Source organism: Lynx rufus, unplaced genomic scaffold (genome assembly GCF_022079265.1).
Source record: "Lynx rufus isolate CCGP_SWC_20201006 ecotype Redwood Valley unplaced genomic scaffold, mLynRuf1.p SCAF_1, whole genome shotgun sequence".
Classification (NCBI taxonomy): domain Eukaryota; kingdom Metazoa; phylum Chordata; class Mammalia; order Carnivora; family Felidae; genus Lynx; species Lynx rufus.
Window position 1 is genome coordinate 1,744,041 of NW_025814823.1, and position 25,427 is coordinate 1,769,467.

At 40.1% G+C, this 25,427-nt stretch overlaps 3 protein-coding genes across 9 annotated transcripts in view; 1 reads left to right on the forward strand and 2 right to left on the reverse strand.

Annotated features, from left to right (window-relative positions):
• Positions 1–5,914, reverse strand: part of EEF1AKMT1 (EEF1A lysine methyltransferase 1) — a 31,870-nt gene extending 25,956 nt beyond the window's left edge. The window contains exon 1 of one of the 3 annotated variants that reach the window (XM_047077602.1): positions 3,594–3,842. In XM_047077602.1, the coding sequence (XP_046933558.1) occupies positions 3,594–3,601 (8 nt within the window). In that variant the 5' untranslated portion in view covers positions 3,602–3,842. Of the gene's footprint in view, positions 1–121; positions 200–3,593; positions 3,843–5,813 lie in introns of those variants that run through there. The other 2 variants (XM_047077610.1, XM_047077592.1) reach the window with 2 other exon arrangements.
• On the forward strand, positions 4,206–12,156 carry LOC124504613 (uncharacterized). The gene is made up of 3 exons (XM_047070447.1): positions 4,206–4,473; positions 5,394–5,825; positions 12,095–12,156. Exons 1-3 carry the CDS (start codon positions 4,206–4,208, stop codon positions 12,097–12,099), a joined length of 705 nt encoding a protein of 234 aa, XP_046926403.1. The 3' UTR covers positions 12,100–12,156.
• Positions 9,200–25,427, reverse strand: part of XPO4 (exportin 4) — a 117,567-nt gene continuing 101,339 nt past the window's right edge. For 4 of the 5 annotated variants that reach the window (XM_047077546.1, XM_047077563.1, XM_047077571.1 and 1 more), the window contains exons 17-23: positions 24,046–24,339; positions 22,611–22,791; positions 21,113–21,231; positions 19,474–19,604; positions 18,811–18,928; positions 18,293–18,385; positions 9,200–15,236 (exon numbers count right to left, since the gene is read on the reverse strand). In XM_047077546.1, the coding sequence (XP_046933502.1) occupies positions 15,039–15,236; positions 18,293–18,385; positions 18,811–18,928; positions 19,474–19,604; positions 21,113–21,231; positions 22,611–22,791; positions 24,046–24,339 (1,134 nt within the window). In that variant the 3' untranslated portion in view covers positions 9,200–15,038. The remainder of the gene's footprint in view (positions 15,237–18,292; positions 18,386–18,810; positions 18,929–19,473; positions 19,605–21,112; positions 21,232–22,610; positions 22,792–24,045; positions 24,340–25,427) is intronic. The other variant, XM_047077554.1, reaches the window with a different exon arrangement.

Genomic DNA, 25,427 nt, shown 5'->3' on the forward strand with positions numbered 1-25,427 from the left:
GCCAACACTTCTTTCCTTGCTTTATTTTTCTCTTTTTCTCCTTTTGGGAGCCAGACATTTAAGGACTAGATCATTACACAAAGCAACTGCATATACAGGGGAATTTAGAAGGTCACTGTACCTGCCCAGGAAGAGGTGGAGGCTCAGAAAAGAACTGAGATAAGTTTACACCTCAGGCTGACACTCAGCGCAGACAGCCCTACAACAATCAAAAAACAAAAATAATAAACAAAACAACAAAAACAGCAAATCCTTGCGAAGGGGGAGAATCTGATTTCCAGAGTTCCCACATTATTAGATTCAAATATCCAGTTTTCAACCAAAAAATTACAAGGCATACAAAGAAAATGGAAAATATGGCCCATTCACAGGAAAACAACAGAAACCACCCCTGAGAAAGATCAGATGGTAGACTTACTGTCTGAAAGATGCTAAAAGAATTAAATGAAGATATGGGGAAAACTAAGAAAATGATGTATGAACAAAATGGAAATACCAACAGAGATAGAAAACATAAAAAGGTATCAAAAGGGAATTCCAGAGCTGGGAGTTACAATTACTGAAATGAAAAATTCACTAGAGGAATTCAAAAGCAGATTACAGTGGGCAGAAAATCAGCAAACTTGAAGATAATTGGAATTACTGAGTTTGCTGAAAAGACAGAATGAACAGAACCTAAGGCCATTGTATCAAGTGGACCAAAATACACATTGTGGGAGTCTCAGAAAGAGAAGAGAAAGGGACAGAGCAATTCTTTAAAGAAATAATGGCTGAAAACTTCCCAAATTAGGTGAGAGATAGAACTATAAACACGTAAGAAGTATAATGAACTCTAGTATGATAAACTCAAAACACCCACACCAATACACATTATAATCACTATTAAAAGCCAAAGACAGGGGCGCCTGGGTGGTGCAGTCGGTTAAGCGTCCGACTTCAGCCAGGTCACGATCTCGCGGTCCGTGAGTTCGAGCCCCGCGTCAGGCTCTGGGCTGATTGCTCAGAGCCTGGAGCCTGTTTCCGATTCTGTGTCTCCCTCTCTCTCTGCCCCTCCCCCGTTCATGCTCTGTCTCTCTCTGTCCCAAAAAAAATAAAAAAAATAAAAAAAAAAAAAACGAAAAAAAAAAAAATAAATAAAAGCCAAAGACAGAACCTTGAAAGCACCAAGAGAGGTGACTTGTCACATATTGTCACATAAAAGGGCTCACCACTAAGATCATCAGTAGATTTTTCATCAAATTCTGGAGGCTAGATAGCAGTAGACTGATACACTCAAAATGCTGAATAGAAAAAAAAAAAATCAACCAGCAACCCTATATCTGATGAAAATGTCCTTCAAACATGAGGAAGAAATTAAGACATTCACAGATAAAGAAAAGCTGGAAGTTTGTTACCACTAGACCTGCCTTGCAAAAATTGGTAAAGCGAGTCCGGCAGGTCGGAATAAAAGCACACTAGGCATGCCTGGGTGATTCAGTCAGTTAAGCATCTGACCCTTGATTTTGGCTCAGGTCATGATCTCAGTTCATAAGTTTGAGCCAAGTACTAGGCTCTGCACTGCCAGTGTGGAGCCCGTTTGGGATTCTCTCTCTCTCCCTCTCTCTCTGCCTCTCCCCCACTTGCACTCTTCCTTTCTCAAAATAATAGACTTAAAAAAAAAAAAGAAAGAAATGAAAGGACACTAGACAGTCTAGAGTCATATGTAGAAAAAAAAGATCTCAGGATCTCAGGAAAGGTAAATGTGGGCAATTATAAATGCTAGTATTACTGTAACTTCAATTTATAACTCTACTTTTTGTTCTCCAGATTTAAGAGACTGATTGATACCCAAATGTCTATCAACAGACGAATGGATATACAAAGGAATATCATTCAGACTCCAAAAGGAAGAAAATTCTGATACATGGCTACAACATGGATGAACGTTGAGAACATTATGCTAAGTGAAAAAAGTCAGTAACAAAAAGACAAATACTCTATGACTCCACTGATATGAGGTACCCAGGGTCATCACATTCACAAAGACAGAAAGTAGAATGGCAGTTGCCAGGGGCTAAGGGGTGGGAAGAATAGGAAGTTGTTTAACGTGTATATAGTTTTAGTTTTACAAGATGAAAAGTGTTCTGGAGATGGACGGTGGCAATGGTTGTGCAACAGTGTGAATGTATTAACACTACTGAACTGTACACTTAAAAATGGTTAAGATGGTAAATTTGATGTTACGTGTATATTACCACAATAAAAATATTGGGGGAAAATGTCATTAGAGTGGATATCAACGGACTGTTAAGGTAATTAGATTGTTGTCATGGCTCTGTTGTCTGGTTTCCCTGAAGAAATCATATTTAAGCTAGGATCTAAAGAATAAGTTCTCCCTTCGGCAAAGAAAGGAGAAAGAGCATTCAAGGTAGAAGAAACAGCATCTGCATCAAGTGGTTGGTAAGAGAACTGATGCATTACACAGTTTGAAGTAAATTAGGCGTAATTTCAAAAGAATGGCCTACTAATTCAGCAATAAAACAATGTCTGCAATGTACTGTTAATTTGAATTTTGTTTTATAGTTTTGTTTATACTGAATTTGAGAATGTGTTAAATTCTGTAGTTGTGGAAGAATCAAAAGCAGGATGAATTATTTACCTCTGAGGTTTTAATTTAGAATAAAAATAACTTAAATCAACATTGAGGTGTCTGCAAAAGTCCCCCTGAGGAATGGTATGAAGGCTTTAAATTAGTAATTTTAGTTTACTGCGAAAAGCACAAAGAATAAATTTTTAGGAAAGCATACCAGGAGCTCTCAGGCTGGAGAATTTCCAGGTGGAAATTCCAAAGATTGGTGTGTGTGTGCATGCCTAACTGAGAAAGACTAAGAAAACATAGCAAACTGATCTGCAACCTACTAAAAGGTCTCATTTTGGTTTGGTATTTCAGGATTAAGAGTTCCTTTCATTCAGGAAAAGAATTGGGCAACTATTAAAATCCAACGTCTCCTGGCAGAGTTGAAGTGTACAACCAGTTTCTGATCAAAGCTGTACCATGATACTGACTAGAAGAGGTAAATGAAAAAGAAAAGTATGTACGTGTTAATGTATGTATGTACAGATATATGTGTGTACATCCATATAGGCACATGTACATATGTATATGCTTGTCACAGACAGGAATATTTGAATTTTTATTTATTAGTACTAAGCACTTTCCACAGCTGCATATGTGGAGAGGGCTTTTAAACTGCAGCTTGAAATCTGTTAGCTAATCATTTGGAAATAAAACACGAGGGGCGCCTGGGTGGCTCAGTCGGTTAAGCAGCCGACTTTGGCTGTCCGTGAGTACAAGCCCCACATTGGGCTCTGTGCTGACAGCTCAGAGCCTGGAGCCTGTTTCAGATTCTGTGTCTCCCTCTCTCTCTGACCCTCCCCCATTCATGCTCTGTCTCAAAAATAAATAAACGTTAAAAAAAAAAATTAAAAAAAAAACATGAAAACCATAAAAAGAAAACAGTGACATTATGTGCAAAGTAACAAACTCCAAAAAGGAGTTTAAGAGAACTGTCTACTTTCATGGCGGTAAAAGGCAATTACACTTCAATGCATACCTTAGCATGAATTTTGTCTCAAAATAAAATTTTATCTTAAAGCTGATCAAATCCGTTCATTTGGTAATCATTTATTGAGGAACTGCCTTGTACGAAGCACTGTTCTTGGTGATGGAAATCAAAATCCCAGTCCTCTTGGAGACTACATTCTAGTGAGGCGCAGACTATATGCAATACAAATATAAAGTATGAGTTGGATGATGATAAGATCAATCGAGGAACATGTGGAGAATGAAGGGGCTGCCAACTTTAGCAATCATAGACTGTTTTCTACATTATTAAAGTGAGTTCAAGATTGTATCACTTGTTAAATGGGAAAAACTGAAATTTGCTTATGTAACAAACATTGCTACAGACTAAAAGAATTTCAGTTTCAATACACTAATTTTTTTACTCAAGTCACTACTTCATCCTATCTTTAGTGTTGTTTACAAATTTTCTAAGTGGGTTTATGAAATTGATGTAAAGAGATGTTCATGTCCAAAAGCGTTGGGGAGTGCTGTATCATCTTATTATTGAACGGATGCTGAGCCTCACATGGCTCAAACGTGAGAACCGTGGTTCTCACAGGAGACTTTGCAACCACCTGCCCCAGAAAGGGAACATTCGGCCATGTCTGGAGACGTTTCTGGTTGTCAGAACTGGGAAGGACGCTACGGGCATCTAGCGGGTAGAGTCCAGGAACGCTGGCAAATACCATTTACGAGACGGTCCTCCACAACAAGCAACTGTCTGGCCCCAAACGCCTCCAGTGACACGGCTGAGAAACACACAAATGATTGTGATAATGTGGTGAGCCTTCTATTAGAAAAGCACTATTTAGTGCCATGGGATCAGAACGGAGAGCATGTACCGGCAGAAAACAGAAGTGAAACAGCAGGTGGCCTTTTAACCTGGCCTTGAGGGAGAAGAAAAGATGAAGAGTGAGGATTACAGAGGGAACAGCATGTGCAAAGGGCCGGACACATTAACGTGCAGCATCAGTAGGGATTAGCAGGCTCCTAGTGTACTGTGGTTGCTCTCTATTGCTTTAAACAGTACTTAACTCCATACAACTAGTGTAATCCTAAAGAGCAATATGCAAATCCAATTACATTTCCAATGTATACAATTCTACAATTGCTATATATCAGTTTTACTTAAAGCAAGCCACTCCCTCCCCCACTGTATAAATTCACACAGTATCGTATTGCCTTCTGCAAGTTATTTTAGTCAAGTAGGTGTGATCCAGTGGGGTGAGCATTAACTTAGAATTCATCCCAGGCACTTAACTGGGGGGTGCGGTGGGAGAGAGGGGGAATCTGAGGTAGTCTGTGAGGCTCCCTCTGCGAACAGGTAAGAATAATCTAGATGTTCCCTACATATATTTTGCATATTGCCCTATGATTCTACCCTGAAACCGATTTACTGTCAGAAAAGGGCCATAATCTTTCATTTTCTTTTTATCTTTGCATATGTAGTTTTCCCTGCCTAAAATGCCTCCTTTCCTCTCGTTTTCTAAAATTCTATTTATCCTGTCATTTAAAAAATTAACTTCAAAAAAGTGAGGTTGAATTTACCCAGGGCGAAACACATACAGTCCCTAAGTGTACAGTGCGATGAACTGCGACGTATACCTCCACGTGACCTCAACCCCGATCAAGATACCCTTCCGGTCTTACACATCATCCCCTCCCCACCCCGGAAGTGTCCCCGGCCCCAGGCAGGTCCTTTACTTCGATCATACTGTACCACTAAGAGGCTACTGCCCTCGTGCACTGCCAAGTGTCGCGTGTCCCCGCCAGCCCCTCGGGGGCTGAGGTCTCGCCTCTCCACTCTACACCCCGCGCCCGGCAGAGAGGCCCTGCCTCCTACGGCCCCGGCAGACAGGTGTGGGGGCTCGAACGTCCTGGTCGAAGAAGCACAGGGTGGTGGGCCCAATCCCACTTCTGACCGGAGCGGAGTTCTCTTACTGCCCTGGCCTGGGGGTTAAGTTTTCTCCTCCGCACCCGGGCCGCCTAAGCCCAGGTTGGGCCGCTCCTCACCGGCCCCAGCCCACGAGGCCAGGTCACGCGGCGCAGGAACCGCGCTCCCTCTCGGCTCGGCTGCAGCTCGCCGTCCGTCCCCAGACACCATTAACTGAATCCCTCCGCCCTCGCTGCACTGGAGAAAGGGTGACGAACGGAAAAAAGAAACCACAACCGACTCCGAAGCCGCAGACCAGCGCGGAAGCGACCCCACCTTCGCGCCCAGGTTCGTCCACTCAGTAGCCACGCGTGCGCAGTCACCCTCAGGTGCGACAGGGGTCGAGGCCGGCCCGCGCGGGCCCGCGCCGCGTCCGCGCATGCGCACACCCTCCGGCCCGAGGGCGCTTCCGGAAGACCCCGGAACGCAGTTTCCTCCAGGCGTTCCAGTCCTGCCTTTAACAGAGTGTAAGGGCGTGCTGTTGATAGGAGTTGTCCCCTCCTGTCTCTATCTTATAAATGACCTCCAAGAATAGTGGCAATAAAAAATAATAATAATAATAATAATAATAATAAGGTTTTAATTAGATTCCCTTCCAATTAAACGTATTCCAAGTAGCTATTTGCACTTGAAACTGGTATGTTTCGCAAACATTAAATTTAGGCCTTTGTCTATTTAGTTTACTCGGTCTTAGAGGAATTAAGACATTAAATTGAGGGTTTATATGCAGGAAGACTCTCAAACCCTGCACTTTGCTCCTATGATTTGCCTATCCAAAGTTAATGTGGTTAATGTAAGTCTAGTTATATGCATTTTTCATTTGGGGGTTAGCTGCAAAAAATGGAAGAGATGTAAATGAGTGCACGATCTGATCGGTAAACAGATGATGCAAGGTAGAGGTCTTCACGCTGAAATAAGACCAGCTACTAATTTGGCAAACAACGCAATTATGAGGCAACAACATTCTCCACGAAAACGATGGATACTATTTGGTCAGCTGACTTGCCATTACTCTTTCATTCAACATATGTTAAGACCTCTAGCACAGTATCTACCACATAACAAGAACTTAATGTAGGAAATGTTCCCCTTCACCTTCGCTGTTACCAAGTCGTCAGATTTATTTTCATTCCCCAAGGCAATCTATATTATGTTCCTACCTTCCTTGCCTTCATTTTCTTTATTAATTTTATTATCTTGCTAAGTTTTATATATTCTCCCAAATACCTTTAAATCCTTTCTGGGACAAGGTGAGGATATAAATGAACTGCTGAGCTGCCAAACGATGCCATTTGGTAGTTCGTGAAAGAGGTTTACAACTTTGTGAGTACCATGCTTTCTATTTTAAATATAGTTTCCGGGTCTGTAACAACCCATGTTTTGTTTTGTTTTGTTTTTACTTTGAAAGTTTTGAACTGATGACAAATCTACTAAATACTTCAAAATCAGATGTAACTTAGCAAAAGAGCTGGAAAGAAAAATGTAAAACTAAAGGAAATCAATAATAACATGAACCAAGAAATAATTAATAACCAACTTTTATGGCAGTATATTTTTACAGAGGTAGTGTTCCATATATACAAGACTGCCTTGGCTTCTAAATTAACAGAAAAGTTTATGCTAAAGAAAATTAGTTTTGGCTTGAAACATCTTTTTAAGCGTTCAAAGTTTCAATTGCTTTCATATCATGTGAGACACAATAGTTACCTTCATGTAATGTGTATGACATGTTATTTTTATAATTAAAATGACCTAGATGTCAGAAAGTTCATATAATTATACTTCCACCAAGAGTGCTGACTGGCCAGACAGCATGTCTCACTAATACATGAAGATTAGAATTTTCCTGGTGAAACATTTTCATTGTAATTTACTGGTTATTAAAATCATAGAAAAATGTAAAACATCAAAAGCAATTGGACTGGTACTGAAGTAAAGTGAAGATTATTTGTCAAGTTAGACTTGAAAGACGCTTTCAAATCAATTTCAATTCAGGAATTACTCCTTTGTTTATTCAAAAATTATTTTTGTTCATCTCACTACTCTTCAGAAATGGTGCATAAAAGGAACAAAGATTACCCTGAAAAGGTTTCTTAAAAGATGAACTTACACTCAAGTTTTTCCTTTTCTAAAAAATAACTAGAAATTACCTATAATTACAAGAACAGATTCTGGTGTTTTTCTTCCATTCTCCAAGTACTGTATTACCAAATTACTCAAATTAGCCTAAGCATGTTGCAAAGGATGTTCCCTAGAATTCTAGTCCCATAAGATGCTTTGAGAAGAAACCATTAAATAAGCTGATGAAAACCTCATTAAGATCTTCTAGAGCTCCTGGCCCCCCCCCCCGGAGGGGGGGGGTCAGTTGGTCGGGTGACTGACTCTTGATTTCGGCTCAGGTTGTAATCTGTTTTGTGAGTTCAAACCCCAAGTCTTGCTCTGCACTGACAGTACGGAGCCTGCTTGGTTGGGATTCTCTTCCTTTCTCTGCCCCTGCCTTGTTGGTGCTCTCTCCAAAATAAATAAAATTTTAAAAGATCTTCTAGAGTTTTCTGATGTGCATTAGTGTAGTAAAGCTTTAACTTCACACAGGAAAAAAACAAAACAAAACAAAACCTTGTTTCATTTCTCCAATTTATTTAGTAACAGCTAAGTTATAAAGAATTAGTGATTGGGGCACCTGGGTGGCTCAGTCAGTTAAGCATCCAACTCTTGATTTTGGCTAAGGTCACGATCTGTTTTGTGAGTTCGAGTCCCACACTGGGCTCTGCACTGACAGCAGGGAGCCTGCTTGGGATTCTTCTCCTCTCTCTGCCCCTCCCCCTGCTTGCACTCTCTCAAAATAAATAAACTTAAAAAAAAATTAGTGATTCATGAAACCTACTTTGGGAATCACTGTTACGATTTTGTTGTTGTAGAATTACGAGGTGAATGTTCAACAGAAACTGAAACCACCAACTCAAATAGATCAATTTTCTCGTATAGAAAAGAAGAAAAACTAATATGGTGAACTCTATTCCAATACTAACATGGTGGTTGTGGCTAGGTCACATTTTATTGATGTTTAGATACTACTACAGTACTTAAAAGTAATTAATGGCTACCAGGTATTGGACTTTATATTAGAACACGTTGATGGATCAAAATGTGTTCTTAGAAACAATCTTTAAATATAATGCAATCTATTGAGCACCTATTATTATATCCAATGACCATGTTTAAAATTTCCCATTTAGGAAGAATGAACATTTATGGCCCTATGATATAGAGGATATAGTAGGAATTGGATTTAGGGCTCTCTACCTCTCCCCTGTACTGTACCAGTTTGTATGGCTTTACCAGGTCAGTCCTCAGAAAGGACTATCCAGGGCAGTGCAGTTATAAGAAGGGGTGCAAATGAATATTGCAGCCTAAGATCTCAGGATGTTAGAAGACTAACCCTGGCAGCAAAGTAAGCCAAAATGAACACTATCAAAACTCAAAACCTCTAACTACTGTGGAAATAAAAGTATTTATTAGCACACCCCTACTTAACTGTCCTTTGCTTCAGTTTTTTTCATTCTTCGACTCCAGGAATCCTCAGAGACTTACCTCCGTTCACTGTCATGCTAGATGTTAAAAATAACTTCCCAGGAAGGAGGTTGGTTCATGGGCTAGAACTAAGGCAGTGCACTGCTATTAGTACTGTATGGGACTTCTGAGCAGAAGGCTTTCTCATTAGTTTCACCCAACATGCCTTTGCTTCCACTTAGTTTCAAAAAGAGAGTCAAACTGAACTGCCATTTGAAATGACAAAGAACGCACAAGAAAGACTCCATCTGGGATGCGACGCTTAAAACACAAACATAAATGTCAACCTAATCAATGCACCAAAGGCATTATTCACAAGCCACTCAACATAAAATGACTATCTTTAGAGAGAACCATTAAAGATGACTATTTACAAATACTAATTTTTATATTTGGGGCCTTTAAAATCGTTTATGGCTCTCTTCAAGAGACAGGCGATCGGCCTGTGCTTGAGGTCCCCCTCGAATGTAAGAGGGGAAACAAATACTCAACATGCGCTCTACCTACTGTACCTCTTAAACAACCTGCTTTTTCTTACCTACCCCTGGAGTGGAATTACATTTCAACATAACCTAAGAAATACCATTATAAGTCAATGAATATTCAAAGCAAAATCAAGTTTAAAATAAATATATTTCAAAATGCATTTCCTTTTCTTAAAAAGATTACTTTTCCACTGCACATGTTTACAAGATTTAAGATTGGGTGAAAGGTGAGAGTGTGTAAGTCTAACACAGAGCAGGATGGCAATTGTCCACTTTCCCTGAAAAGGCCGAAAAGAAAGACCCGAACTACTGAAAATATTTACTACAAATATGCCCAAGTCCAGTGATTTAACTAGTCACTCTGAAAATGTTTGTAAAGCCAGGAGGTGAGATAAAAATAAATATGTTCAGTATTACAGAATATAAACAAAACCTTTTCTTTCGGAATCCTGAATACTCTATTAAGGTTTGGGTATTTTCCCAGAAGGTAATGCAAATCTTTATCTATACAGGTATGTCTCATCCCATGTTTTTTATTTAAAATTATTTTATGACTGTGTAATGTCCCCAGTGTCAATCATCCTATGATTGTAAATGAACTAGCACCATTTCAATAAGCTTCATAAAATAGCCTAGCTAAATACCCATGAACAAATCACACATGGTCAAAACAAAAATGTAATAAAAATATTTAGTGAAAAGACACATTTTTAACTCCCATTTATGGATTTAAAAAATACAAATAAAATTTTATCAATTTGATATTCAGCTTGTAACTGGCTCAATACATAGCCTTGATTTATTTCCTAAAATCATATTGTAGCATCTTTTGAAAAATTAAACGCAACTTTATACCTTCATCAGTAACGTTAATAGAGGTAAATATTTAAACAGTATACTCTCGTCCCTGGATCTCTTAAAAAAACTGAAAAGTCTTAGTGTAAGTTTAAAATTTTAATATTTATAAATTTAAAAAATTTTACACGTGCTGAATGGTAGCAGTGCTAACATTTTGTGACCATTAAACCACAAACTCACTGCATGGAGCTTCTTTCTTTGTACAGAGAACCAAATCACAATCCCAGTACTTGCAATGTGTCACAATTTTATGTGGTAAAAGACACCACTCCAGGAAGCCTGGGCTCAGAACACACTTGAGGTCAGATCCCCATCAGGTCCATAGTGCGGACACAGTATTTTTCATTTCAGGCCAGGAAAATGAGCTATCAGTACATACCTGACAACTCCTAGTAGCTAAGACTGAAAAGGAGAAAACTAAATCTCTCCACCGGTGAGAAGGGCTGGGAATAAGGGAGGAGTAAAACCCCAGTGGATGGGTGGAGGAAGATGGTTTCGGGTGCGGCTCAGGAGTCTCGGGCGTAAACTGCACCTCCCAGTCACCACCAAAGCCGTCTTACAGAGTTTGTCTTTCCAAAGTCGAGCGCGCTACGGGCCAGAAACAGATCCCTTCATCCACCCTCCTTAACACAGAACGGACGGCCACTATGAAGTCTGTAGCTTCACGTGGACCAAACAGATCCTCTGGCGAAGTTCGTCACGGGTTCCCATCAGAACCAGTCAGGAATAGCTCACACTTCTCACATCTAAACCTAAATATTTAAAGTTCAGCCTGAACCAGGGCACTTCAAATCAATTTGGGCTCAGCAATACACCAAACGTGGACATTTGTTAATTTTAGAGAACCAATTTTTAACGAATCCTTAAATGTAGCATTTTACCAAATCAGAGAATATCCATTTACATTTTAAAACAATTTAAAACATTATTATATCCTCAAATCAGCTATGCTGTTTTGTAGAAGAATTTATAGAAAATTAGGTTAAAAACTTACATCCAATCAGTTCCTTATTCTCTGGTTAAAAACAAAAGCAAAAACTCTAAGAAGTACTGAGGTTCCTTGTGCTTTAACAGCTAATATTTTATTCAGGAACCAATATGATAATTATCTGTCAGACATAGCTAACTTAGTAAGGTTTGATGACAACCGCTTCTAACGGTACGTGGCAAACAGAAACAAGTGGAACTGTAACAGACAAGAGTCTTTTAGGGGTTCAACTGACACTGAATAGTAGGACACTCGAACTTGAAATCCTTGAAACTGAAAGCTAGTTACCTTCAATACTTGAGAGATTCATACCAATATAAACAGAAATGGGATATATGGTGCTATTAGAGAGACAAAGACTTGACATCTTGGGAAAAGAGAAAGTTCACTCAAAGACAGCAAGGGGAGTGTTAAATATTGCCGACTGGGGGCAAATTATAGAGATGCTTGGTTTTGAAGTGAAAACTGAAAAAGGTAGTAACCATCATATCTGAACAGAGTAAAGTAATATAATTAGAAACATGGTTTACAATGAAGGCTAAATTCTTTGAAAAATATTGCAAAGTGTTTTTTTTTTTTAACGTAAGCTGTCACACTTTAAACCCGACAAAAAACTCAATGCAGTGATGTTAACATGCCCCCCTGTCTTCGAACAGATTAACAGGCAACAAGGCAGAAAAGACCCAGATAACTGTGTTGAGAAGGACGCTGTCAAACACTGCCAAGCAGTTTGACCCAGGCAGTCACCCGTCCAGATGAACTGTAAAAGCAAACCAATGCTTTTAACAGAGCTACAAGAAGACAGTTACAGGTGCTGTTATATGGATAGAAATTGTGTATGGACCAAGTCCTTAGTGATTGTGCCCTGGGATTCTGTAGAGATTGTGCCTTTGGGAAAACAAATGGCCAAGGAAAATAAAAGAAATAAGTCAAAGAATGAATTGAAACGAGAAGTTAAAGGATGCTATACATGAACAAAAGAAACTTTATAAAACACAAAATTCTAAAAATCATATCCTTGACAGTGTCCCTTTAACATATAAAAAGGGGGGCACAAATAATGTTTTTGTTTTTAGAACTCTTTTTAACAACTTAGTTTTAATAGTAAAAATCAATTTACTAGAATTAAGCCAGTGCTCTTTACATCCACTGGGCCAAGAACATTAAAACAAAACCCCAAAAAACTAGCGTCAATAAACATAGCCAAAGACGAAACTGGACAGAGTAAAACAAAAGACCCAAACACTAAACAAATATTCAATAAGGCAAACGTTAACACAAACACCCTGAAAAGAAGTCTTAGCCGTTGCAATTAAAGTGGCATCCCCGTTACCTAGAAAATGGTGGTTGCTTTTTCCTCCAGTTTGCCACTACTCAACGTTCAGGGGACACTGGAAACATTATTTGGTCCAATCTGAAGTAAATCTCATTTTAACTGAAACTGATCTAATGAAATTGCAGGACTATAATAAAATCTGGGCAAATTTAGCAAATACATTTCTGTCTAGGAAGAAGTTATTAAATACGGACACCTTTTTATTTACCAAGGTATTTCTTTCCTACTCATCTTTATTTATAATAATAATTTGATCATAGTTTTGTCATGGCAGACCTACCCAGTCAGTTGTGTATTTCAGTGTCCTTTGGCAAAGGGACTATTCTTATCGAACACACAGATACACACTGCTCACAACTCTTAAAAAAGCATGAGGGAGCTGGGAAACGTAAAACACCAAGAAAGAATATTGCCACAAGTTAAGGGAAACAAAGAAGAAACCTAAAAATAAATGCACTTGTTCAAAGTGTTCTTAAAAATACAATACGTGTATTTCATGAAGAGCGATCTTAGTTTTTTCCTAGCTGTCTTTTAAGATGTTTTTGCTCCACCTCAGTTATTAATCAACAATAATCGAATTAAGAGTGACGTTCCTCAAAAAGTTACGGCCTTAGGCTTTGCATTCACTTGTGTCTAACATCACATGCACAGGTTGGATGTAATTTAGATGCTCCAGTTTTGTTAACTGTGAGTAGCACGGAGTTATACAAAGTTCTGCACAGCATCACATGTGAAGATGCATATACTATATGCAATTCAGGTATGAAGACTACGTTCGAAGGACAGTTGAGCCTGTAGGTGTCAAGGACACAGCAGGAGAAAGCCCACCCCTTGGAAGCAGTTTCAGAGCGAGCCTGTGCCAGATTCCTGTCACTGTGCTGTGGGATTTTGACATTGCAGTGGGCAGAGCTTCATACGCCGGCAGTTTATAAATTAGCTTTCATTTCCATAATTTAAGCTGGCACACAGAACTAAGGGGAGCATGGCAGCAGTACAAAAGTCCTGATTAGAAAAATCAAACTAGAGGATCTAAATAGGAAGTTTTTAATCTCTTAAATTAAATGTACATGGCTCCTGTGAAATGAGGAGAATGTCCACTCTAGCGTAATTATTGCCCCTAATGCCCCAACGTAGAATAGTCTGTATGAATCAGTAATTCACATCCTTTAAAATAGTTATTGCTTAAGCAAGCCATTCAGAATAGATTATTAGCCATGGGCTACGTGGCTGAAGAGAAACATACCCAAAAAGTTAGACTACATACGAATGAGACTTTCATTTCACTCATAAACCCAACATAAATACACGATCAAAAGGGCACCAGATTCGTAGCAGCTAACACCCTAAACCAACTCTGAAGCATCAAGACTTGATTTCTTACTAAAACAAATCTGCTCTTTTTTGTATTTTCTTCTTAAAATTAAGGCAATGAAATGGCTACAGTTCCTAAAGTTCTTTTTATGGAACAAAAATATACACCCATTTTCCCCCTCAAGTTCAGGCATCAGAGTGTGACTGGAGGCCTGTATCACACAAAGCCTGCAACACCAGGCTGATGTTACAAACAACAGAGAGCCAGAGTGTGTGACACACGAAGCCAGCAAACACCTGATGTTTCTTCTTCCCGCTGAATCACAAACCGAATCATCAAAGGGAGGAAAAGTTTGAAAGCACAAAACCTCGGAAGAGTTTCCACTGTCTTTTGCATTGATTCAAAACTTGTGGGGTGGCAGAGGGGAGGAGCGTGTTAAAATGAAGAGTCCAAGGCCCAATGAACAGAAATTCTGACTCTGAGGGTCGACAGTTGGGCCCAAGAATCCACCTTTTCAACCAGCTCCTCCAATGATGCAGGTGGTCTGTGGACAACATTTTGAGAAACAATGCCGAGCATACGTCCATCTAATATATTTAATTTAACAGAAAGTCTACACTTTGGCTAGCCACCTAATGTTTTGATAAGGGGGAAAGGCACTGAATGTGCATTTCATGGTGCCCATATCTGTTTGCACACATACGGAATTGGAAATCTTAGATCACCATTCAAAATCTACAAGACACATATGACAGACTGTGGCTAACACCCAACAGCGGAAGCTGATTCAAAGGTGACCTCTCCTGTTTCACTGCATTACATATCAAACTTTCAGGCTCTCCGAGATCCAAAACGGCCAAAGAACTGAAGGACAGGACAAGACTCAAGTCAGCTTTTAGCAATTCAGTGCACTTTGCAGAAAGGATCTAAATTAAGCATAAAGTTTTGTTGTTTATTTTACACAAAGGAGGCCACCAACATTTGCCATAAACTCTTCTAAACTCTTTAGGAAGGCCATCTTCTGCTTCCGGTCCAGCGTCGGAGGAGTGCTGCTTGCGGTGAGCTTGTTGAAGGCATCTGCTAATCTCTGGTAAATAACCGGGTCTTGCTGACTTGACAGTAATGTTTCAACCAACTCGGAATATTCAGCCTATTGAAGAGATAAAGTGTATACGTAAGAACATTTAGCTTCCTCAAATGTCACACAAGTAGATGATATCAGGTACTACCTTGTGGGATTTCTGAAAGGCAGGGTCTGACAACGGCTCTTCTTCTTTTGCGTTAAAGTGCAATTGTCATATAATATTCTATTAGTTTTGGGTGTACAACACAATCATCCCACGTCTAAATACACTGTGAAATGATCACAATAGCTCTTTTTTTTTAATTAAAAAAATATTTTTTTACGTTTACTCATTTTTGTTAAATTTTTTTTTTAACGTTTATTTATTTTTGACACAGAGACAGAACATGAACGGGGGAAGGGCAGAGAGACAGGGAGACACAGAATCGGAAGCAGGCTCCAGGCTCTGAGCCATCAGCCCAGAGCCCGACGCGGGGCTCAAACTCACGGACCGTGAGATCGTGACCTGAGCTGAAGTCGGACGCTTAACCGACTGAGCCACCCAGGCGCCCCTGTTAATTCATTTTTGAAAGACAGAGAGAGAGCACAAGCAGGGGTGGGGCGGAGAGAGACGGGGCGGGGGACACAGAATCTGAAGCAGGCTCCAGGCTCCGAGCTGTCAGCATAAAGCCTGACGCGGGGCTCGAACTCACGAACCGCGAGATCATGACCTGAGCCGAAGTTGGATGCTCAACCAACTGAGCCACCCAGGCGCCCCCACAATAGCTCTTTTTACTGATTAATATTCACTGAAAGTTCACTCTATTCCAGGTACTGTTCCAGCCTTTTACATTAGTAACTCACTTTTTATAACAATCCTATGAACAGCAGTACAAAAAGTACCGTTATTCTCCTGATTCACAGATGGAAGTACGTACATATAGTGAAATTAATATGTCTAAGATCACACTTGCTTTTTTTAAATCTTTATTTATTTACTTTGAGAAAATAAGCATGTCAGGGAGGGGCAGAGAGACAGAGAGGGAGAGAGAGAATCCCAAACAAGCCCCACACTCAGGGCAGAGCCCGACATGGGGCTTGATCCCATGACTGTGAGATTATGACCTGAGCCAAAATCAAGACTCAGACACATAACCAACTGAGCCACCCAGGCAGCCCAAGATCACACTGCTTTTAAGCAAGAATCCAGGCTGCTTGGCTCCTGAAGCCATGTGATTACCAAGTTTGCTGTGTTGTCTCCTCTCTATTTTTCAACCACATTATTCACGTTTATTTTGCATAGTCTAAGTCTGCAACCTGACTCTCAAGCATTTCCCAGGGCTTTCTATAGACACCCTGTCCGCACAGCTCTGAGGACAGCAGACCCGTACAAGGCAGACAGGAGCTGTCTGGGAGGGGGTGGCACAAGGGGAGGGGTATATTTCAGTCCTTTCTCAAGGTGAAGGTGCAGACGTACCTCCAAACCAGTACTGGACTCAGTGGCTCTGGGAGAAAGGGCAGGAAAAGGAACCTAATAAATATAGGAGCATGGGGGGGGGGGGGAGGAGAGGGGGGAGAGGTATGTAGTGCTTCTACTTTTAATGCCCCTTATAATAAAGCCTTATACAGAAGAGAGAGTGTGGGTTAAGGAACATTCAACCAAAACAGCTTTCTAAGATAAGCTCTCTTGAAAAACAAACGAACAAACAACAAAAACTGATCTGACACTATTTTTCATTAGCTTCTTGGGATATCATAATGGACCAAAGGGTGAAATGAAATATTAATTGCATTTCGAAAAGAAGAGTAAGGCACTGGACGCAATCCCTGACCCACAACACAAGCAGGGAACCAGGGTGGCCACCCTAAATGCCCTATCCAAGAGACATACCTACTCACAGAAGAGTAAGTATAAACTCCAAATCATTTCCCTATTCAAAAGATATGGTGGTCCCTCTGGGACCAGACCAGCAGATCTCATGCTAGCCAAACCTAACGCCTTGCTCCCTTTTTTACAATGTGTGAATATGTTGTTGTTGTTGTTGTTTAAAGGCATCTGGAATGCAATGGCTTATACATATGGGGACAAGACATCTATCTTCCTAGCAAGCAACAAGGAAGTAAAATGACACAGAAAGCCCACAGACCTGAGATGGGCACCATGTGCAGAGAGGACAGCAAGAACTCAAGCCCCAGAGTACCTTCAGCTTGGAGCGTAGATGGTATAGGAAGTCTACACGAAGGGAATCTTTAAGTTGTATGAAAAGGCCTCAAAATCCTATCTTTCTTTAAACAGGTAAATAAAATCAAGCCCTGAGTGCCACTCACAGCAAATGCAATGGACTCTATATACTTTAAGGGGAAAAAAAAGGCAAAGCATTTAACAAAAGCCAATTGCTTAGTCATGCTGGGACGTGTGCACGTGCTAGGGGGTGGGGAGACCAAAAATTGGGGAAAGGAGTGTTGGGAAACTGGGGCAGCTGATGATCTAATATGGTTCTTCTCATACACTTGATGGGCACCTACTCTACCAGAATAGGGAAGGGACAGGTGAGCTAGCGTAACTTTTCTCCCATAACGTTAACCCCAAACAGCGAGTGCGTGCTTCTGAGTCTTTAAAGGCTCAACAAAATAAATTGAAACAATACACTCCTTTCCGTAGTATAATATGAAGCAACACACTTTCCCTACCATGACAGGAAATAATACACTGTTGATTTCCGCACTTTCTCAAGGCAGATCCTCTGGGTCCCCAGTCTTCTTCGTCTGGTCTCCCTTACAAAACTGTGAGTTCCTCAAGGACAGAAACTGTGCCTCTACTATTCTTTCATGTTAATTCTTGGTTCCAAGCACACTTGTTTACAAGGACAAGCTTTAGGGCAGTGATCAATGCAAAGGATGATTCAGAACAGGGGAGAAGGGAAAGTAAGTGCTTATTCACTGACAAACAGCTTGTCAGAAGAGCTAATGTGGAAATGAAGAAATACGCCCTCACTGAAAGCAACTGAAGCACTGAGTCACAGATTCTCTAAGAACTGGGAGTATCAAAGGCCCACTATCTGCACAAACAATCTCCTTGCTGGAAAAAAAAAAAAAAAAAAAAAAAAGGGAAGAGACCCAACGAAGAGACTTGTGCCCAGTACCTGATGCAAGCACACCAACGTGTAGAAAGCTTCACCGGCTGCAGTGGTCATCTCTGTGTTGTGCTTTTGCAAAACCAGCATATCAAAAACCAGCTGAAAGGACATAATACAAAACCTCTAAATAAAAATACATGATGATCGTACAATCTCCCATCCTGTGTCTAATCCAAAAAAGACAAAGAGGGGTGGTAGTTGCTCTTATTTATTAAATAAATCTGAAAATGGAAGAAAACAGCTTTTTAAAGACCCAAGGATTTATAACAACAGAGGTTATTCCTTGCTGTGACATGTGCCATCATAAATGACCAGACTGTTACATTTGCCACGTCAGGTTTCAAGAACACACAAGTGGAGAATAAGGTGTCCAGGAAACTGATCTCCAGAAAAGCACAATGAACAGAAAGTAATTCTTTCCTGCCCTCTGAATGACGTAAGCGTTGCCTCATTCGAATGAAGATTTGCAGGCACGAACTGTACTAAAGCAGACGGCTTCACGACATGCCAGCCGAACATCTTACCTTTAGAAAGTGCCGTGTTGCTAGAAAAAGTGGTGAATCTGTTTCCTGTGCTTTTGCACACTGCTCAGCTAATGGCGTCAAAGCTTCCAGGCAAAGCTGGCAAACTTCCGAACTCATTCTGATCATGAAGGTCAAGGAACAGACTAGGTGTATTTAACTTATAAAAGATTAAAAAATCATGGCTATTATCAAATTCTAGGAATGACCACAGTTAAGTGAGTACCCTAGTGTGCAATATGTCTTTACAGGGTTGCGAGCTACACGACAAAAGGTTTCCAGTGTTTCGGAGAGGGTCTCGGACTGTAGATTTCTAATGTGTTTCTGATCATGAGCACACAACTGATAAAAAGCCTTAGTATTCTCTACTACCGGGCAGCTGAGATCAGAGACTCAACAACAGTCGACGACATTACTAATTGGGGCTCTTAATGAAAGAGTGACTTTCGGACCAGGCACCAAAAGCCTTTGGGATTGATCTGTGAACGGAGGACAAGATGAGGTGAACTAATAAGAGAAACACACAATTAGGGCTGTTAGACGACAGCTTTCTCATGAAATAAAACTAAACGCAAAGGAAAATTTAAAAATACAAGTTTTTAAAACTTTGGGAGATTTTTTCCCCCCCCAAGGGATAAATGATAATGATGTTCATTTAAAGGATATGATGTCATGCCTAGTTCTAGAGAGTACATCAGACTTTTAAAAAGATCTTCAGGAAGCTGTGGTATTTTTTCAGGAAAAATCTCACAGATAAATGTGATTAATTTGTAGTACTGATTACAAAGGGTTGGAAACTGAAAAAGAAATATTAAATATTTAGATGCTTAATGATATCTAATTTCTATTTTCATTAATGCAATAAAATAAATAACCAATAAACTTATAAATATGATTTCTCTAAAAGAATCAAGATATATAGAAAACATAAAGATCTAATTAAATACAAAAATATGTTTCAATAAAGGAAATATTTTAGTAACATGAAAATAATGTACAGTAGAAGCAATTATCTTCTGGACAGTTAATAAAAGCTATCGCCAATTCCAGATAATCTTGTTTAACCTTGAAAAAGTAGACAAAGCAGCCAAATTTCAAATAATCAAATGACCTATAATTAAAACCCTTTTGCAAATGTGTTTATTTGATTTCCAGCATGTTAGAAAAATACAAGAAGGTAATACAGATTAGGATTATGCATGAAATAGAGTATTCACTTCTTCACACTTCTAAAAGTTGGTTGGACAGTCCTGGAAAACTGAAGTAAAAAGTAGGCAATCTACAGTTTAGCAATTCTTAAGAAAATACACATCTAAATGTGTAATGGTTTATTTGATGAGAACCTCCCCCCCCCCCCCCGCCCCTGCAACCAAACCAAAAAACCCTAAAAGAAAGCAATATACAGAGCTTACGAAACTTCCCCATCCGACTGGTGGCCACATGAACACTCAGCTCACGGGTCACCAATCATCTCCCAAAGACACTGCTCAAGGAGAGACACATGTGGTCCCCGCCCACTCTGTGGGAATCTGACAGCACCTCCTACTCCTCAATGCAACTTCTAACCACTTCTCAACCGCTATTTTCTTCCTTCCCACGACCGACCTCTCTTTCCCTCTCCCACTCTACCTCGTTCGTGTTCCACACACATGCGCATGCACACACCTCCCTCTTCCTTCCCAGCCATGTCTTTGTCCCCACCCTCACCCTCCGTGACAACTCACGAAAGAGACTCCCTTCTTCTGCGGTACCAAAGGAGGAAGAAAGGGCAGCCTCGTCACCACCACACCCTCAATACTGACTGATGACCCCGAGACAGGACGTCGTCAGAATGCACACAAATTTAAAAACCGTTAGTCTTGGTTTCTTACCATCCCATTTCTACATGGGGTTGCTGGAAAATGCCTTCTGCTGCTCAATCCTTAAAATCAGAGAATGATGTTCAAAAGCACGAGTGGAATACACCTAAACATATAACTTAATTTGCTCAATAACAAATGAGGGAATCAAAACTGCTAACATCAGAATTCAGTTTCTAAAAGAACCAGTTTTTTTTCTGTCGCTAATTATCAGTGAAGACAGGACTCTGGGGCAGGATTAAATGAGGGCATGAACCACGTACTGAGCTGCATGCGTGAGTATAAATGACACACAATGGGAACCAGAACCTCTGATTTTCGTGTGTACTTAACAGATAAGCAGGTACTTATACCTCCTTAATTAAATCAGAGGTATATTCTTGTCTACAACATCTTTGAACTCCGAGCAGACAGTTGGGGTTTTCACATTCACTGTCTTCAATTACCTTCAAAAGATCTTGTGACATCAGGGGCAGAATGAGGTTCACTCCATACAGAACAACATCAGCCGCAGACACAGACCTGTTTGCCGCCTGCCCTGGCTCATGTCCTCTGAACACCTCATCTGTTAAGACAAAAAGGTAGTCTTAGAATTGCAACATCAATAAACCTACAGAGTTACACGTATTCCCATCTTTGTGAGAAAGTAACAAAAGATGAAAACCCCTAAGCCAAAATCTATCTATGAGTGGACATCTGATCAATCTGGCCCTGGGTCATCCCTTTGTATTTCATTTGTCAGGGTCTCTGATGCAGTATTCCGTGTTCACATTATTATTCTACAGTGATGGAAACTAACGCTTCATGGTTTAAAAAGTAGAATCGAATCTACTCACAAGGAAGTTACACTGTGAGTTAAATAATTTCCACAGTAATATTTATTTTATCTATTAGGTGTGTGAAATTTTTCTATGCTGAAGAGGAATGGGGGAAAACAGAAATTAAAATGTTAAAGAAGATGGTAGTTAAAAAATAACTACCAATATTAAAAAGGCTTATTATCCTTAATCCATATAAAATGCATAAAAATTAAGAATCCTCCTAAGACCTAAATAGGTAAATGAGGAAAATCCACAAACATCTATCAAACCCAAAGCCTAATGAAAAACAGTTCACTGCAATCATTAATGAAACAATGGAATTAAAAAAAAATTTTTTTTAACATTTATTTATTATTGAGAGACAGAGGGAGACAGAGTATGAGCAGGGGAGGGGCAGAGAGAGGAGGAAACACAGAAACTGAAGCAGGCTCCAGGCTCTGAGCGGTCAGCACAGAGCCTGACGCAGGGCTCGAACTCACAAACCATGAGATCATGACCTGAGCCCAAGTCAGACACTTAACCAACTGAGCCACCCAGGGGCCCTGAAGCAATGAAAATTTTTAATGAATACTTAAAAAAAATTTTTTCAATGTTTATTTATTTTTGAGGGACAGAGACAGAGCATGAGTGGGGGAAGGCAGAGAGAGAGAGAGAGACACAGAATTGGAAACAGGCTCCAGGCTCTGAGCTATTAGCACAGAGCCCGATGCGGGGCTCGAACTCACAAACCGCGAGATCACGACCTGAGCGGAAGTCAGAAGCTTAACTGACTGAGCCACCCAGACGCCCTTTTAATGAGTACTTCTGACTCATTACATTAAAAATGACTTTTAAATGATAACATTTAAACTTTTTAACGTTCATTTATTTTGAGAAAGAGGAGAGAGTGTGTGACTGCACATGAGCAGAGAGAGAGAGAGAGAGAGAGAGAGAATCCCAAAAGCCGGCATGCGCTGGGAGTGGAAACCTACGTGGGGTCTGTCTCATAAAGGTGGGAGCCGGACACTTAACTGACTGAGCAACCGAGGCGACCCCCCCCTATTTATTTACTTAGTTTTATCTTCCTTTGCTTTACAAAAAAGATAATTAAAATGAAATTCAAAACCCTCACACCTCACCTTACCTGTATCGCTAAAATCTATGAATTCTTTTGACAGAAGGTTAGTGAGAAGTTCCATGATGAGAAGCAGGTCTTGGTACTGTTCTTCCTCTGCTGTAACATCTATTCTTTGCCGCCCCAAGTTATTCTTAGAATATACTTGCAGCAAAGTAAGGCAGGCTTCATACAGGTTCATAGCTTTGGACTGTAAGAGAACGTGCATAAATCATACTTAGTTGGGAAAAAATATCAACCCTAAAAGAAACTTAAAATTATAATCTAATAAATTTACTCTGGATCCCAACAGTAGCTCAAACACTTGTTTGAAACTCTTATAAAACATTAAGAAAAATGAAACAGCATGCATTAAAGATTGCAGTTATGGGGGCGCCTGGGTGGCGCAGTCGGTTAAGTGTCCGACTTCAGCCAGGTCACGATCTCGCGGTCCGTGAGTTCGAGCCCCGCGTCAGGCTCTGGGCTGATGGCTCAGAGCCTGGAGCCTGTTTCCGATTCTGTGTCTCCCTCTCTCTCTGCCCCTCCCTCGTTCATGCTCTGTCTCTCTCTGTCCCAAAAATAAATAAACGTTGAAAAAAAATTTTAAAAATTAGCAGTTTTCTAACAAAATTTGACATCCATTTTTTTTGTTCACTTGATAATATATACTAGAGAGATAATAAGATTTTGGCAACAGAACTGTTTTACTTCTGCTATTTACCTCTGTGTATACTATTTATTATTTTCAGATTTAAAACTGTTTAACTTGCAAAAGCAAAGTGTACCAAACCATGGTCTTAAATATCAGAATGGCAACGGCCTGCCCTCTCAGTCGTGCATCTATGGCTACATTTGTAACATTTATAAAATAACCTTACTTTTGAGCAAGTGCTTTTGATCTAACAGCAACAAACAACAAAAATTTACAACTCAGGAACCCACATGAAATGATTTAAAACAAGATTTATGCTAATCCACAGACAAATACAAATATATTCCTTTAAGGCAGTTTTAAAACAGCTTTCTAAATGATTTCTAAACAGGGTAAAAAGTGTACCTGTGGTTACTGATTATAAAAGAATTTAGCTTGTCTAAATTATCCATTTGATTTATAAAGCAAAGATACAAACTGTCACTTAAAGTTTTAAGCCTCAAGAGTTTCAACAGACAGAAATTGGTTAAATTTTTCTACTATTTGTCTTATCAAACACGCCTCATTTGAATGGCTTTGACTGAATAAAATACTATATCTCAAAGAAATTACTGGTTTTACCAACAGTTTTAGGTCAGAATTGACTTTCCTTCAATAAGCCTTCCCCTGGATTTTGAGTTCTTTTGAAAAGTTCTGAAGTCTTTTTGAAAACTCCTTTGGATAACATTCACAGAATTTAAAGGAAAGTGTCTGTTACTTTGTTATACTTTCAGGAGTTCTAATCCGAAAGAGGAAAAATTAGAAAGTGCTTACCTCTCCAAGATAGCATATCTGTTTATGTGCAACTTCCACAAAAACTTCTATTATGAGATTGACGGTCTCTGGGGTATTTTTGTAAACTTCCATCAATCCAATGCAATTGGTAAGGAAGTCCATCAAAAAATTAAAAAGAATTGCTACGTTGTCAATCTGGGTAGCCTCCGCAATGCCACACAGGGCCTCCAGCGTGGCCGTGATCTCCTGCTTGACTTCCTCCTGCTGGCACATCTGCTGAAAGTTTTCTTGATTTATCACTCTTAAGAATCGCTGCTGCAGTGGCTGAAGGACCTGTCAAGTTAAAGCATCATTCTTCTAAAAGTTTAATTCCCACGATCCATTTCTTTCAGCTTTACTCCCTCAACCTGGAGATGTCCCTTCTAAAACATTTCTGAAAGCACCGAAAACAATGATCGGAACTACAGGCTATGTTCCCCATCACGAGGGGACGCGTAACTTCTAACCTACTACAGAAAGAACGAACACACAGTACACTGGTCCTTAGGGAAACGGAAATCAAAACCACAAGGCGACATCACCTCAGGTCTTTTAGAATGACCACCATCAAAAAGACGAGACAGAAAGGCTGGCAAGGATGTGGAGAAAAGGGGACCCCTGTGCACTGTTAGTGGGGGTTGTCAACTGGGGCAGCCGCTAAGGAAAACAGTGAGGAGGACCCTCAAAAAATTAAAAACAGAGTTACCATATGACCCAGTAATTCCACTGCTGGGAATATATCCAAAGGAAACCAAGACAGCACTTAGTCAGACGTCTGCACCCCCATGTTCACTGAAGCATTATTTGCAATGGCCAAGACATGAAAAAAACCTGAACGTCCATCCGTGGATGAATGGAAGGAGTTGTGATACATATGCAATCATACAGTTAGCCGTACAAAATGAGGAAATCCTACCATTTGTGACCACACGGATGAACCTTGAGGGTACACGTTAAGTAACTCTGACAAAGAAAGACAAATACCATATGATCTTACTTAGATGAGGAATTTTAAATTTTTTTTTTTTTTTCAACGTTTATTTATTTTTGGGACAGAGAGAGACAGAGCATGAACGGGGGAGGGGCAGAGAGAGAGGGAGACACAGAATTGGAAACAGGCTGCATTGCAGGCTCTGAGCCATCAGCCCAGAGCCCGACGCGGGGCTCGAACTCACGGACCGCGAGATCGTGACCTGGCTGAAGTCGGACGCTTAACCGACTGCGCCACCCAGGCGCCCCTAGATGAGGAATTTTAATACAATAAAATAATAAAATAACAAAACAAACAAAAAATCCCAACTCTCAGAAAAAGATCTGTAGTTGCTACGGTGGGGGTGGGGGGAGGTGGGAAAAGGGGGATTTGAACTTCCAGTTGTAAGATA